This window comes from Phacochoerus africanus, chromosome 9 (assembly GCF_016906955.1).
Source record: "Phacochoerus africanus isolate WHEZ1 chromosome 9, ROS_Pafr_v1, whole genome shotgun sequence".
Taxonomy (NCBI): Eukaryota; Metazoa; Chordata; class Mammalia; order Artiodactyla; family Suidae; genus Phacochoerus; species Phacochoerus africanus.
The window spans coordinates 43667637-43683736 of NC_062552.1; the positions used below are offsets into that span (position 1 = coordinate 43667637).

The 16100-nt window shown below is 42.9% G+C and overlaps 1 protein-coding gene across 1 annotated transcript in view; it reads left to right on the top strand.

Moving 5' to 3' along the window:
- Positions 1–7460: 7460 nt before the first annotated feature.
- OPN5 (opsin 5) overlaps positions 7461–16100 on the top strand; it is a 30638-nt gene continuing 21998 nt past the window's right edge. Inside the window, exons 1-3 of the mRNA XM_047797831.1 lie at positions 7461–7590; positions 11482–11601; positions 14906–15076. Of these exons, the coding sequence (XP_047653787.1) occupies positions 7461–7590; positions 11482–11601; positions 14906–15076 (421 nt within the window). The remainder of the gene's footprint in view (positions 7591–11481; positions 11602–14905; positions 15077–16100) is intronic.

Genomic DNA, 16100 nt, shown 5'->3' on the forward strand with positions numbered 1-16100 from the left:
TTCTCCTCTTCTTTCCCTAGCTCTTGGCTGCTTCTTTGTTAACTTTCTGGACAGTTCATGGCCTTCCACGTTCTGTCAAGGATCCGGTCGGTCACACTGTTTCTAGTCCCTGCCTCTGTGTCATAACTGCTGTAACCTGTATTCTACCCACTGGCTGCTGTGGGGTATCCAGTACCTAATTTCACCAACCACTTTATGTTTCTTATAGTTTTTAATGGGTTTGTGAATGGATTTGCATCTTATGTTCTCAAATGATATATAACTAGGAATAAATGTTGGGGTGATAAAGCCTTCATGAAAAAAAAAAAAACAGGAAAATTTTCAGAGTCCAGTGGAGATGCTCATTTTGGGTAGAACACTATCAGATCCTTTATATACGTAGCTTTCCACAGTGCCCATGCTTTTTGGTAACTCTGCCTGAAAGCCAGGTGACAATTTTTAGCAGGTCAGAGGGAAAACTTATTCCATAACACTTCTTGAAGATAATTCTGAGACTGGATAGAGTTGAACAGAATTAGACTGTCACCCTTGATACTAATGGATCATGTTTATTTCCTCTTAGAAGAATGATGCTTTGCTATTCTGTTTTCCATATCTGCTGAACAGGCATTTTGTAAGTCCATTCAGTTTAGGCAGGAGGACTTGGGTCTGGCTATATTTCAAGTTACCTCTTAATTTTTATTGTGGAATGATAGAGGATTTTTTTCAGTTTAATCCTAGAACCTCCAAAATATTTAAACTTTTATAGGTGATGAGGAGTGGGGATGTTTACAGATTTTTCTATAATAAGCTATGAGAACTGTTTTAAGAAGCATTATTCATGATTAAAAGGACCATTAATTAGCAAATATGAGGGTAGCAGAGTATATTTTATCACTTAAGGGATTGTGTTAACATGAATAATGTGAATAATTCCATACAATTTAGTCCCAGAGGTTTCCTTTATATCTTTGTGTACAATCATAAATTCAGCAGAGGAGCCTGAGCAATCATTTATGCTATTCTCTTCTTTCAGATAGGATGCTTCTCTTGCAACATTCTCACACCTTCCTTAAATATTAGACTCTGCAAGGAAGCATTTCCAGTGTTGTGCAGTGTTTCTACAGCAAACAAAAACGTTCCTTATTTCAATGTAAAGTTAAGTTTCTCTAGATGCAACATGCTTTTAGAACTCCCAATCACAAATGTGTTATTTCAATATTTCATGTTTTATTTATTTTTCTTTTTTTTTGCCTTTTCTTGGGCCACTCCCATGGCATATGGAGGCTCCCAGGCTAGGGATCGAATTGGAGCTGTAGCCACCGGCCTATGCCAGAGCCACAACAACGCAGGATCCGAGCCTCGTCTTCGACTCACGGCAATGCCAGATCCTTAACCCACTAAGCAAGGGCAGGGATCGAACCCGCAACCTCATAGTTCCCAGTCGGATTCGTTAACCACTGCGCCATGGCAGGAACTCCCCAATCCTTCATGTTTTAATGCATTTTCCAAAAGCAGTATTTCCCCATATATACTGCCCCTCCAGGCACTAATACCATGAGATACTTTGAAGGAAAAGTAAGTTTCCATGATTACAAAAATTGACAAACAGCATACTGTGAGTCTCCTGGAAACAATCTCCCTGTAGCTATCACAGCCTCTGGACATTATCCCCAGACCGGGGTATCCAAAGAACAGGTGGAGCACGATCAACAACAAACACACACAAAAGCAAAACTAAGCGTCCAGGGGATTCAGACATGCAGCTGGTTGAGTGGTTTGGATCGTAGGATGCTGTCCCAGGGAACCGGGGGATGGGATGATGAGGATCCTGAGCCCCTGGGAAGATAGAATGCGATGCTATGTGTCATGGGTAGTCTTCAAACACAGGAGGTAAAGCGGGGAAGAAAATAACCAAAAACCTTATTCCATTTCACAAGGAGGTAACTCAGGAGCATTCAATATTGTAAAAGGAATTTTCCAAAATTGATCCCAGCATGGGTGGTCCCATGACTATAAGTTGCATCCTTAGTTTACATAGTACCTACAGGTAGCGTTGTTCTGCAGGTCACGTTGCTCCATCCTGCTTTTCTCCTGCTCCCAGGATGAAGCACACCAGGAAGTCATGACGCCATAGCCAACGCTGACGCCATCTTTCCCCAATGGGACTAAACATTATTCTATGCATGTGTAGGTCAACAGCAAGAAGAGTTAAGGACACTAAGTGTGATTAAGTACCTCTCTGAGTATGTTAGGGAGTGGAGAGAAGACGGGTTCTTCTTTCAAGTACCTGTGGAAGGAGCCAAATTCATCTTCCGGGGGAGGTAGACTTTGGACAGAGGGCTGAGGGTCAAGTGGAATTTGAATAGGCGAGAAAGAAAGGGAACAGACACCATGTGTAGAGGGAACAACATGTGCTACGTGAGGAGTTGAAATGAGCTGGCTTGTATGAGGAAGAGGGAAGAGTCCCCACTTCCCCCACCAATAACCCATAGATTTAGGGTTTTCTACTTCCTCTCGTTCTGCCTCAGGAAACATTATGTTTTTGAAAAGAGTTAGAAAGACCTACCTTCACCTATGTTATTGCCAAACTTGAATAATAGCACCAATTTTAACAAAATTAGCCCACATATGATGTGTTAAAAGCAACTCTTCCGCCAAGCATTCTAGGCCTCATAGAACAAGATCCCATTTTACCAAGACCAGGGGTATTGCTTTCACCATCATGGCCCCTCTATTCCAATGAAGTCAGTCTCCTCCCGCCCCTTTGGCACGCAGAAGTTCCTGGCCAAGAATCGAACCCGCACCACAGCAGTGAAAATGCAGGATCCCCTAACCGCTGGGCCACCAGATTTCCTTGATATGATTTATATTCATTTTTGCCTCTAAATCTTTGCTTATATCTTTTTCTCACTGAAGATACCCTCTGAGTCCCCACTGCCTACGAAAACCCCGACCTAATAGAGTTAATTTCTCAGACTGTATAATCATTTCCTTACTTTAAAAATTACTAACAGCAGGAGTTCCTGCTGTGGTGCAGGGAGTTAAGGATCCAACTGCAGTGGCTCGGGTCCCTGTGGAGGTGTGTGTTTGATCCCCAGCCTGGCACAGTGGGTTAAAGGATCTGGCATTGCCATAGCTGCAGCTCAGGTTACAGCTGGGGCTCCAATTCAATCCCTGGCCTGGGAACTTCCATATGCTGCGGGCACAGCCATGTAAAAAAAAAAAAAATTATTAACAGCAAAGAAGGTAGCCTTTTTTAGCCTTGTATTATGATTATTTTCTGATCATCAGTTGTGTCTTTTTTTTTTTTTTCATGTCCCAAAGGATAGCCCTCCTCCTTAAGTCTGGGTAACATGTTACATGTCTCATTTCCTACTTCATAATTCTGGGTTAATAGCAGATGTTCAGTAAAAACAATCGTTACACACTGTGTTTATTTAGCGTAGGACCCCTTGGAAATTTGCCATACAAATTTGTCTTCATGGATGGGCAGGTTTGGAACAAGTAAGTACCCCAACCCAGCACATGATAACCAGACAGGGCTCCTCACTGATAATGTGCTTTCAAGTCTCATATCCCATTGTTCCTACAACGAGCACGCGTTGGGGGTAAGCGCTTTTGAAGATGAGGGCATTGTGGTCCAGAGAGCTGAAACAATTTGCCCCAGATCAGAGGGTGGGTGACACAGCCTTTTCTTATGATTCTGAATAGGAGCACGGGACTGGACAGCCGGTTGCGGGGAGGCGGGGGGAGGGGGGTCTGGGGAAGAGAGGTGGTTGTTTTTTTTGGATTTTTGCCTTTTCTGGGGCCACTCCCACAGCATATGGAGGTTCCCAGGCTAGGGGTCGAATTGGAGCTGTAGCCGCCGGCCTACACCACAACAATGCAGGATCCGAGCCACATCTGAACCTACACCACAGCTCACAGAAACGCCGGATCCTTAACCCACTGAGCAAGGTCAGGGATTGAACTCGCAACCTCATGGTTCCTAGTCGGATTCGTTAACCACTGCACCATGAGGGGGATTCCCAAGGGGAAGAGAGCTTTTTGCATAAGGAGGGGCTAGCAGCAAAGGGGAATCAGGAATGATAAAGATAAACTTGAATTCGGGGCAGGTCTTAAGATGGGCTGGGGTTGGTGGCCAGAGGTTTCTCCTTCTGGCTGCACTTCCTACAGCCCCCAGGAAGGAGTTTGAATGAACTTTATCACATGATTGGCCTCATCTGGGATGTAGACAGTAGCCTCCACTGACTGGGCATTGAGAGGGTCCCAGTTGCATGGAAAAGTCCTATTTCAGCTGTAAAGTGGAAGTTTGGTAGAGGGTAAATCTGCATCTTTTAGAGAAATTGAAAGACATCTTTAGACATCTGCCAGTGAGCCTGTCACTAATTGTGGGGCTTACCAGTTTAAGTGGCACTCACAGGCTGATAGGTTCGGCCCCAAATCCTTTCCTAGAGAGCTGAACAGTGACATCTGTTGGTTCGATTTGAAATAAGCAAGTTCAAGAGCCATATGACCTCAGCAGGGTGCTTTATCTCAGGGATGATACGCCACTCTGACTTTCAGTACTGGGGGTACTGTGTGACATATTTTTGCACAGGGCCCATCACAGACTTTTTAGAAACCTTTTAAAATCAAGATTCAGTAGAAACACTTCAATGTCCTGTGTGTTTGGGGAGTTCCTTGGGGCTCAACATTTTACCCTGGAGCGGAAATGAGCACATTTAGAGAATGGATTTGAATTGGGGGCGGGGGTGAGAAATAATGGGGTTACTTTCTGCTTTAAGAAACTCAAAACCCAAAATCAGCCTGTGGATGAAGCTTGTGAGTTACAAGGAAGATGGAAATCATTTCTTTCTTTTTTCTTTTCTTTTTTTCTTTCTTTCTTTTTTTTTTTTTTTTTTTCTTTTTAGGGCTGCACTTGCAGCATATGGAGATTTCCAGGCTAGGGGTTGAATCGGAGCTATAGCTGCTGGTCTAGACCACAGCTACAGCAACTCCAGATCTGAGCCACATCTGTGACCTGCACCACAGCTCACGGCAATGCCGGATCTTTAACCTGCTGATCGAGGCCAGGGATCAAACCTGTGTGTCATCATGGATCCTAGTCGGATTCGTTTCCTCTGCACCAGGACGGGAACTCTGGAACTCATTTCTGAAAGGCCTGATATTTCAAGATATTCTTGACCCTCTCCTAGTTCTAAACTTCATTTATTGAATATTCTATGTCCATTTGTACCCAATGCTTTAATAACTAATGACGATTTTTTCTTTTAGAAAAACGCTGAAGCTCACTGATCGTATAACTGACAGAGATGCTCTTCTGGGTGATTCGGATAGTTGAACAACTATACTCTGGCAAATTAATTCTATTTTATATATTGATATTTTAAGTATTGATGAAATCTCTCTTATCCATATGTCCATACTGTATCTTCTCTTAGCTCAGACATGTACATACATGGCCAGCAACAGGGAAATGGAAGGGATTTGGCCTTCGGCTTCTTATTCACCCAAGGGAGGTGTGACATGGCTCAAATACACACTACTATACATAAAAAAAAGACAATAAACAAGGACCTGCTGTATAGCACAGGGAACTCTACTCAATATTCTGTAATAACCTATATGGAAAAGGAATCTGGAGAAAGAAAGGGTAGATGTATACGTATAACTGAATCACTTTGCTGTACACCTGAAATGAATGCAACATTGTAAATCAACTCTACTTCAATAAAAATAAAATTTTTTTTAAGTTTTTTTTTTTTTTTTTTTAAAGAGGGTGACAGGTTACAGAAATGAGATAGCACAGAATGGCCATCATCATTAATGAGTCCATGAATAACAAATGCTGGAGAGGGTATAGAGAAACAGGAACCCTCCTGCACCATTGGTGGGAATGGAAGCTGGTACAGCTACTATGAAAAAGAGTATGGAGGCACCTTAGAAAACTATACATAGAACTACCATATGACCCAGCAATCCCACTCCTGGGCACATATATCCAGACAAAACTTTCTTTGAAAAAGACACATGCACCCGTATGTTCACTGCAGAACTATTCACAATAGCCAAGACATGGAAACAACCTAAATGTCCATCAACAGATGATTGGATTAAGAAGATGTGGTATATATCCACAATGGAATAGTACTCAGCCATAAAAAAAACAAAATAATGCCATTTGCAGCAACATGCATGGATCTAGAGACTCTCATACTAAGTGAAGTAAGTCAGAATGAGAAAGACAAATACCATAGGATATCACTTATATCTGGAATCTAATATATGGCCTAAATGAACCTTTCCACAGAAAAGAATACCATGGACTTGGAGAACAGACTTGTGGTTGCCAAGGGGGAGAGGGAGGGAGTGAGATGGATTGGGAATTTGGGGTTAATAGATGCCAACTACAGCTTTGGAATGGATAAGCAATGAGAGCCTGCTGTGTAGCACTGGGAACTATGTCTAGTCACTTATGATGGAGCATGATAATGTGTGAAAAAAGAATGTATGCATGTATGTGTCACTGGGTCACCATGCTGTATAGTAGAAAATTGACAGAACACCATAAACCAGCTATAATGGAAAAAATAAAAATCATTATAAATTTTAAAAAAAGAAAGAAATGAGATAGTGCAGACTCACAGACATAGAGAAGAGTCCTGTGGTTGCCAAAGGGAGGGGTGGTGGGGAAGGGGTGGGATTCGCAGATGCAAACTATTACATATAGAATGGATAATAACAAAGACCTGCTGTATAGCACAGGGAACTAATTCAATATCTTGTAGTAAACCATAATGGAGGAGTTCCCTTCATGGCTCAGTGGCTAATGAATCTGACTAGTACTCATGAGGATGTGGGATCGATCCCTGGACTCTCTCAGTGGATTGAGGATCCAGCATTGCCACGAGCTCTGGTGTAGTTGGCAGACATGGCTTGGATCCCAAGTTGCGGTGGCTGTAGCTCTGATTTGACCCCTGGTCTGGGAACCTCCACATGCCGTGGGTGTGGCCCTAAAAAGACAAAAGCCAAAACAAAAAACAAAAAACAAACAAACAAAAAAACCCAACCCATAATGGCAAAGAACATGCAAAAGAATATATATATATGCATAACTGAATCACTTTGCTGTGCAGTAGAAACTCACACAACATTGTTAATCAACCATACTTCAATTTAAAAAACACACAAAAAACTCTAGCCAACTGAAAAGAAACAAAAAAGAAGAAAATGAGGTGAGGTATTCTTGGCTAATCTACACACTGAAGAATTGGATATTGACATATTTAGATCCGTTGCAGAAAAACGTTCTCGAGTGTTTACCAGCTATTAATTGGAGACTCCAGCATGACTCAGGGAACTTGTTTCGCATTTTAAAGCAGGGGGCACAGTTATAAGAGGGGTGGGATTGGCTTCTTCAGGTCTGTGGCGACCTCCATCCATCTGCCTTTCAGACCCTGGCGCTGGAGGAGAGCATGGCCCTGAACCACACGGCCCCGCCCCCGGATGAGCGCCGGCCACACTACCTTCGGGAGGGGGATCCCTTTGCTTCCAAGCTTTCCTGGGAAGCGGATTTAGTGGCCGGCTTTTACCTAACAATCATTGGTAAGTTTCCTTAATTTTTTCCGTGCAAAGCCTGCACCTAGAAAATTCATGGGCCGCCATGTTGATTTTGCACGAAGATGCCAGCACTTCAGTGGATATTTTGAGTGGAGATAGAGAGGGGGCGGAAGAAGGAAAAGGGGGTGTGGTACCACGACGTTCATACATACTTCATAGAAGGGACTCCATTACCTTCATGATTAGGAATAAATAATAGTCCCTTAAGAATCCGAAAAGAAGTTCAACCACAAACAGTTCGAGATTATATTTCATTTTGGTTGCTTGGATAGTAGGCTTGTTCACTGAACAACAAAAGTCATGATCATGAGAGCTTCTTTAAATTTTACTTGCTGGAGGATGCTTTTGATAGAGTGCTAAGAGGCTAGGCTCCGAAGGGACCTTAGAAGTCATTTCGTTTAGCCTCTGCTTTTCATAACGGAGGGAACTCGGTCCCAATGCTGTAGAATGGACATGCTGAATTGACTTCGCTTTAGTCAGGTCGCTCTGTGATAGGGGGAAGAGATGAAAAAAAAAGTGTGAATAATAAATGGAAGTCAGTCCAGGGTCAAAAGTTTTTGTGCCTAACCCACAGCACAGGGGGTCTGTCTGCTGTGCAAGACTCTGCCATCCAAGGCGGTGACCGCCCGGGACTCCTGAGTACTTGAAATGAGACTTTTCCCAGTTGAAATGTGCTGTAGTGTAAATAGATACACAGATACTGAAGATGTAGAATTAAAAACAGTACTGTAACATAACAATTTAAAACAATTGACTACGTATCTAACCCACAACACTTTGGACATATTAGGTTAAATACATATGGTATCAAAATGAATTTAGTAATATTTTCACTTGGTTTACTATAGCTACCAGAAAGAAATTTAAATACATGTGTGGCTCATATTTCTGGCTTATCTTACGTTTCTATCGGACAGCACTAGTCCAGGCAATTAGCTTCAATCACGATACTTGTCTTACATTTAAAGCTGTTTTAAATTTGGGTAACCAGTGTGCAGGTGGGTTACGTCTTTAGATGTGTCTGCCTTTAATCTTTTCAGACGCTGGGTCAACCTTTCTCTCTTCCCCTCCCTCCTTCTTTCCTTCCCTCCTTCTTTCCCCTCTCTCTCATCTACCTTTTATTGGCTAAGACTTTCATTTAACCTCCTAAAAGTAGCCCAACTCATTAGAAAAGTCTGGAGACCTCTCTATGGCCAGTGCTTAAGGCAAAAGGAATCCATGAAATTGAATCAGAAATTCCACTGCGTAGGGATTCCCTGGGTCTTTGGCTTTATTATTAGTTATTATGGTGCTGATTGAAATTCTGTTTCTTATAAATGGACCTCCACGTCCTTTCAAATGCAAATATATATCCACTGCCTATTCATTGTCACGGTTTAAATTGCTGGGCATATAGCAGTGAACACAATGAGCAAACGACTCTCACCCACACAGGGACCATCTGGTCGTAAAATCCACATGGCATCTTTATTAAACCTGAGTACTGGTGATGATCAGAAAAGACAGAACAATTCTTATAGGAATTCAACCTATATTCTTATAAGTTGAATTTGTCTCTATAAGGTGCAAGGAATGAATTAAAAAGTAGCATCTTTAACCTGACAGATTTCTCCAATGCCACAAAATAGGAAGGGCAATCAGTCCATCCCCCATGAAGGAGGGCGGAAGAGAGACAGCCAGGGTGGGCAGGGCAAGCAGCAGCATTTCCCACTCAGTGTCTGGGTGGGGTTGGAAGGGAAATCTACAATTATATTCAAATGGGAGTGCTGAGGGGAACCAGAACAAGAGGTCCCAAGCAAACGGAGTATCAGGTGACGCAGAAAGATAGAGATGGAGCCAGAGGTAGTAAGTTTGAGAAGAGTCATTCAAACTCAGCGTCAGCTGGGAGGGTTGGACTCATCCTGCACCCAGTCTCAGGCTTGGTTCTATGTCTGGTTTCATCCCATCCTAGGCTAAGCATGGGGATGTACCCCGATGCCTCTTAAGGAACCAGAGCAGGATGACCTTCTTGGTGAGCTTCATTAGATTCTAGAAGTCTTCGGAGAAACTGGAGGAAGAAATGATGATGTGACCTTGGAATAGAGGAGAAACCCTCAGAGACCCATTTGCACCCTCTACTCTTTCATCATAAATACTTAGTTCACTGACAGTCTATACATGAGATTTAAGCTTTTTGTATTCCTAGAAAGATTCAGGATTTTGATAATCAAAAAATGTCCCCCTCTCCTGAGCTCTTATCTTCTTAATTTTGTTTTTCCTTTAACTCTCATTAAAAAGAAGTTTCCCTTCCCTTATCCTCTAGATAAGATTGCCTGTGGGAATAACCTCCGTGCAGCTCCTAGAGAGTCGACTATTTTTGGATAAAGCTTTGGGCACTGGGTGAAACCTTCTGAATCACTGGTAGCGCCTAATTTAAGAAAGACAAGTCAGAAAATCAACATGCTCAAAAGAGAAGTAGAAAGACACCAGGTGTTTAATGTGCTTTGTGCCTCAGGTGCATATGCATAGGTTTGGTTTTTCATCTTTTTGGATGCAAAGTAGAAGGCATGTGTTTATGATTTTGCAAGCCGTGTTTTCACCTTTTAATTCCCCAGTGTGCCTTGCTAGCTGGTTTCCTTTAATGCAGCGTGGGTTTCATGTAGGCTGGTTGGCTCTAGAATCTCTGCAGCCTCTTCTACCTTTCTTCCCTCTTCCGACTTAAGAAAGCTAAAGACGTTTTAATGCACCACGTGGCAGCACTGAGTCCTGGGATTCGATTTCCTAAGAGCACAATGCAGTTAGCGCCTGGTGGTTTCAAACCATCAGCTGAAACACACATTTTTTCCCCCTTTGCCCCCCAAAATGAATGGTGGTGGAGAAGTAGAAGTTAAGAGAGAAAAATCTGGGTTTCTCCTGTTAATACTCTCCTTATTCCTTACTACCAAAGGCAGCTGTACCAGATTCTCATTTATACACAGCTACACTATGAAGCAAGAATTCCTGAAGAAATCTACTCTACATGTTAAGCTATGGAAGTAGGTGTATTCTTTTCTTCAATACAGTCAGTAGGGATTGGGTCTTTTTGGATTTAAACTGGGTTTGTAAGAACTTTGGAACAGTATCCTTGTAATGCCAAAGCCAATCAGTCATTAATAAAAGGATATGAAAAAAAGTGGGAGCACATGGATCCCATTGTTGGTAGGTTGGTGGGTTGACGGGCATCTTCTCTCCCTTTGGTGGGCGGGGAGTGCCCATATAACCCACTGTCACTCACTTCCCCTCAATGCCTGGTCCAGTAGCAGCTGCAGACACCCAGCGTCCGTGTGTCCCAGGATGCAAAATGTCCCGGATGTGTCTCCAGAGATGACCTTGTTTTTGCCGGGGGTCATGCCAGCCTAACCTGGCCTCTGCCTCTCCTGAATGCCGGCCACCCCTCCGGAAGTCCACAAGGAGAGTCAAACACCTCATTTGGTTTTGAGTCATTTCGTCTTCAGAATATATCGCTAGTCCAGGGCTTAACCCTTCTCATCAGAGGGAAGGTGTTCTATAAAAGCCAGTCCTCTAAAGATGGCTGAGGAGTTGCTCCGTCCTGGGGGCCAGTACAAGAACTGACCACAGGATTCCCTTTCTCTCCTGAGCTTCACTGGGAAATTAGTGGTTCCTTTTTCTGGGTAAGTGCAGTTTGATGATTCCCTGACTCCTATCCCTTTGGAGGCAACCCATCCCTCGCCTGTCACTCACAACTCATGCCTTTTATTTCATCTTCTTGACGTAGATTTTTATTTAGAGTCCTCTCTAAGTCTATGGTGTCCATTGTTGAAATTGAGAAGTGTGTCATAGCAGAGTGAACTCTCCATCCTTGTTTTAACGAGGGGGATTTTTTATTTTTCCTTGTAGGGATTCTGTCCACATTTGGAAATGGGTATGTCCTTTATATGTCTTCTAGACGGAAAAAGAAGCTGAGACCTGCAGAAATAATGACTGTCAATTTAGCGATCTGTGATCTGGGGATTTCAGGTAAGGCAGACATGCCATTTCTTCTTTGCGGGGGGAGCTGGAAGCCCCCTTCTGAAGTCCTCACTGGCTTGCAGACCACCCTACCCCCATTTTCTTTTGCCCCTCCCTTCACAAATCATCTTTACAGAACTGGGGGTAAGTCCATGGAGGGTTATCTGGCTAAAGAGATCATTCATGGAACACACACTGAGTCCTTTCTAGGCACCAGGCGTGTCAGATGCTGAAGGAACACTTTGAAAAGATAACTGATCCTTTGAATACCTCAAAGTGTAGTGGGTTGAGTGACTCAGAAAACAGAAACTTGCCGGCACATTCCAGATCACTGTTTGGAGGTCTGTTATATCCCTCCCACCTTTATGGAAATGTTTAAAAATAAACACCAAGGGGAAAAGGTCTTAAGAGTAAAGGATGAGTCTGAGAAGTGAATACAGGCTGAGGAAGGGCTGCCCTTGTCATGACATGTGTGTGGTTTAGGGACTGATTGCAAGTATAGGGAGCTTCTAGTTCAATGGTTCTTGAACTTGGCCGCACAAAAACTGTCACTTGGGGAAGATTAAAAAAATGAACAAACAAACAAATAAAAAACTCTGGGGTGGGTTTCACTCCCAGGAATTTTTATTTAATTGGTTGAGAATGTTACCTGGACATCAGATTATTTAAAATTTAAGATTTCCAGGTAAGTTTATTGTGCAGCCAAAATTATGAAACAATGGTTTATTTCTGGATTCTTTGGTCTCTCTGATACCCCAGCAAGGAATAACATTTCTCTTTAACTGTAATTCATTTTTACAAATATGAATGATTTGGGGCAAGTCACCTCCCTTTGTGTTCATCTATAAGATCCCAGGGTTGCCTAGATATACTCAAATATGTGTTTGGATCCCCACTGTCAGTTGGGTAGCCTGTGGTCTTAAGTTGTAAGAATTGGGGGAAATTGAGTTTGAACAGCACACATCAATTGGTCTTTCCACTGGAAACTTTTTAGCAATTTCCATTCTAAAGCATCCTTTTAAAAATATTTCCTGATGTGTATTTCTCTCCTCAAAAGTGTATTTTACTGCCACTGCCAATCTCTAAAAACAAGGCTCAATAAACGTCTATCTATTGAGTCACTATTTGTCGCTCAGCTGTGGATGGGCTGCCCTCTTACTGAGTTTGAATGGTCTTAGGTATTTGGGGGGACTTTACTCAGTATGCACAGACTTAAATATCATGAGCTCTTTTGGGAAATTCACATACACACTAAGAGAAGCATGACATATCTGGCCCCTTTCTGTGAAAATAGTCAAGGTGGACCCCAGGGAATTTGCCCAGAATCCAGAATGACTGCCATTTCCGCTATTGCCACGCGATGGCGGTGTCACAACGTGAATGATAGCTCTCCTGCTAAGCTCACTGCTGCCCCCTCGAGGTTCTCCCCCTGGTACTGAATGTAAAAGAAATGGAACCTGCCCTTTCAGCCGCAACCTGGAAATAGCTGACTGATGCTTCAGGCTGAATTAGACTAGGCTCGAATAAACATGTCCTTAATTGGCCAGATATATTGAAAATGCTTTCAGTCAAGCAAATTTGCTTTAAAATTGCATAAACCACCCCATTACTCTCCATTTATCTTTAGTGCAATTCACCAGAAAGCATTTTCTTCCATGGGTTAGTTTTCTCTGATTAACTCAGATCACTTTTTCAACTTCTGAAAAACTCCCATAAAACACCTTTCTCTTCCAGTAAACCTTAAAAAATTACATCTAAATTTTTTTCTTGACTATATTCCATTTAGGCATCTTGAGGAAATACATCCCAGAGACCAGACGGATTTCATCTACAACAACTAATATTTATTGTTTCAATATCAATGACTCTTGAATGTATATATGTATTAGAATCACATGGGGAGCTAAAAAATATATTGTGATGGCCCTGCTGACTCCAGAGAAATTAAGCCAGACTCCCGGGGGGTTGGAGCTGGACATTTTTTTTTTTTTAACTTTTTAGGGCTGCGCCTACGGCATGTGGAAGCTCCCAGGCTAGCAGAATTTTGCTCCATTTGAGTCACTTTCAGTTGCCTTTGGGGCTGCCCCTCCCCCTGCCCCCAGCAGACCCTTAGCTTGAACTCACAGTTTGCTGTCTCCCAAGCCTAGAATATTTTTCCTCTAAATGTTTGCTTGCCTTCCAGGCTATTGATTTATCATCTGCCTAAATGTCACATTCTCAGAGAGGTCTTTCCCCATCTCCTAACATAAAACAACAATTTCTGTCTCCTCCCCTTACTTCATTTTTCTTCCCAGCTCTCCTCGCTGCCTCTAATTCCATTTGCTCACAGCTTCTGTTACAGTTTCTCTGTTTCTTAGGTCTCCTCTCTCTATTAAACAATGAATCTGTTCATCTTGATCTTTGTTCTCCAGCCCCCTGTGGCCTCAGGGGCACTGAAACATTATTTGTTGAATGAAAAAAATTAATCTTTTACCCCTGGGTTTCTCTCCTGGCCATGGGGTTTAGATCCCATAGGATTAGGAGGCTCAGATATGAGGGTGCAAGTCTAGCCAGTTGGAGTATGACACTAGCTGTGTAGACAACGAGAGGTGAGGTGTGCCTAGCTTAGAAAGGTGCCCAGTAAATATATGTTAACAGGTTGAACTGTGTACCAGGAAAGGGCATGACTAGGAGGGCTGGGGTGGTTGTCCCAATGCATGCAGATTGGGGAACCTTGTTTTGGTGATGGAGCAAATAGAATCTTTAGAGATCTCCTCAGCCATTCCCTTCAAGGAGGTAGATATTAGGTCCAAAGACTGAATAAGAAAGGTGCAGGGGGAGAATGAAAGTAGAATACAGTCTAGGAGTTCCTGTTGTGGCTCAGCAGTCACAAACCCGACTAGTATCCGTGGGGACACAGGTTTGATCCCTTGGCTTGCTCAGTGGGTTAAGGATCCGGCATTGCTGTGGCTGTGGCATAGGCCGATAGCTACATCTCCGATTTGACCTCTAGTCTGGGAACTTCCATATGCCACAGGTGTGGCCCTAAGAAAACAACAACCAAAAAAAAAAAAAAAAGAAAGAAAAGGAAGAAAAAAGAAATAAAAGAAAGTAGAATACATACTAGAAAGTTAAAAACAAATAAACAAAATGAACTGGAGGAATCAAGAGTTTACATCCCAGGAATCCAGGTCTGGTTGTAAATAAATGGGACCCCACACTGAACTAACGTCACTCTCTCATCTGCCTGGGATAAAACTCGACAGCAAGTTGGGGAAGGCGGGTCTGTTTTCCCTGGAGGGACCTTCTCTTAACCAATTGCTTGGTGCTCTAGTTGTAGGCAAACCGTTCACCATCATCTCTTGCTTCTGTCACCGCTGGGTGTTTGGCTGGATTGGCTGCCGCTGGTACGGATGGGCTGGATTTTTCTTTGGCTGTGGAAGTCTTATCACCATGACTGCTGTCAGCCTAGACCGATACCTGAAAATCTGCTATTTATCGTATGGTAAGTAGGAAGGTTTCTAGTCCCTGATAGTCAAATCTAGGTGGATTGTCAGACCACTCCATGTTTTACCTATAGGTATAAACAAAGATTATGCATAACCTCAGGGATCAGGAGTGTTTCTATTTATAGCCTACCCTGTTCTAACATATGTTTAAGGATTGGAACCTGTGTCCATGTAGGTTGCTTTGACTACTCCTCTTATAGGAATGTCTGGTGTTTGGCTACAACGCTTTTACAAGTACCACTCCTTTGTATAAAGTATAAGCCTTTACCGTGTTATGCCATGCAAACAAAAGAAATAAAATGCATTGAACGGATGTTGGGTCCAAAGCGTTTAGCTGGTTCCCCATGAAGTAAATACAATTATATGGAAAGATGCTTCCTGTTCTCCTTTAGTGCCCAGGCTCCCCAGGACTGCAGAGATGAGGAATCCCCCTCCAGGTCAGAGAGCCGTGCCTGCAGGAAAGGACACACAGACAGAAATACTGCCCAGCATTCTTTTTGTGGTGTTGGTAGGTAGAAAGATGAGTGGCAAAGAGAGTTGATCAGGGGTAAGCCAGCCATGAACAACAGTGTCAGAGGCTAAATTTTTTTTTCTTTAATGATAAGACCGTTCTACATGTGAGAAAAATAAATTTTAGTACTTTGGCTTCTTGGGGTTCTGGAAATGTATTGTATCCCAAAGAGAAGAATTGAATGTCGAGAACCAGGTGCAACCAGGGAATAATATTGGTTTCACTGGGCTGCTTTGCTTGTCAATATCCATCAGCTTGGTGCTTGTGACCACGGGGACAGAGCCTGGCCTGGAGCCTAAAATCAAAAAGACCAAGTTGAGCTGACACTCTCAACAGGGTGCAATTTTTTTTTTTTTTGCTTTTTTAGGGCCGCACCTGAAGTATATGGAAATTCCCAGGCAAGGGGTTGAATTGGAGCTGCCTCTGCAACATGGCAATGCCAGATCCTTAACCCCCTGAGCGAGGCCAGGGATCGAACCCACATCCTCTTGGATTTGTTTCCTCTGTGC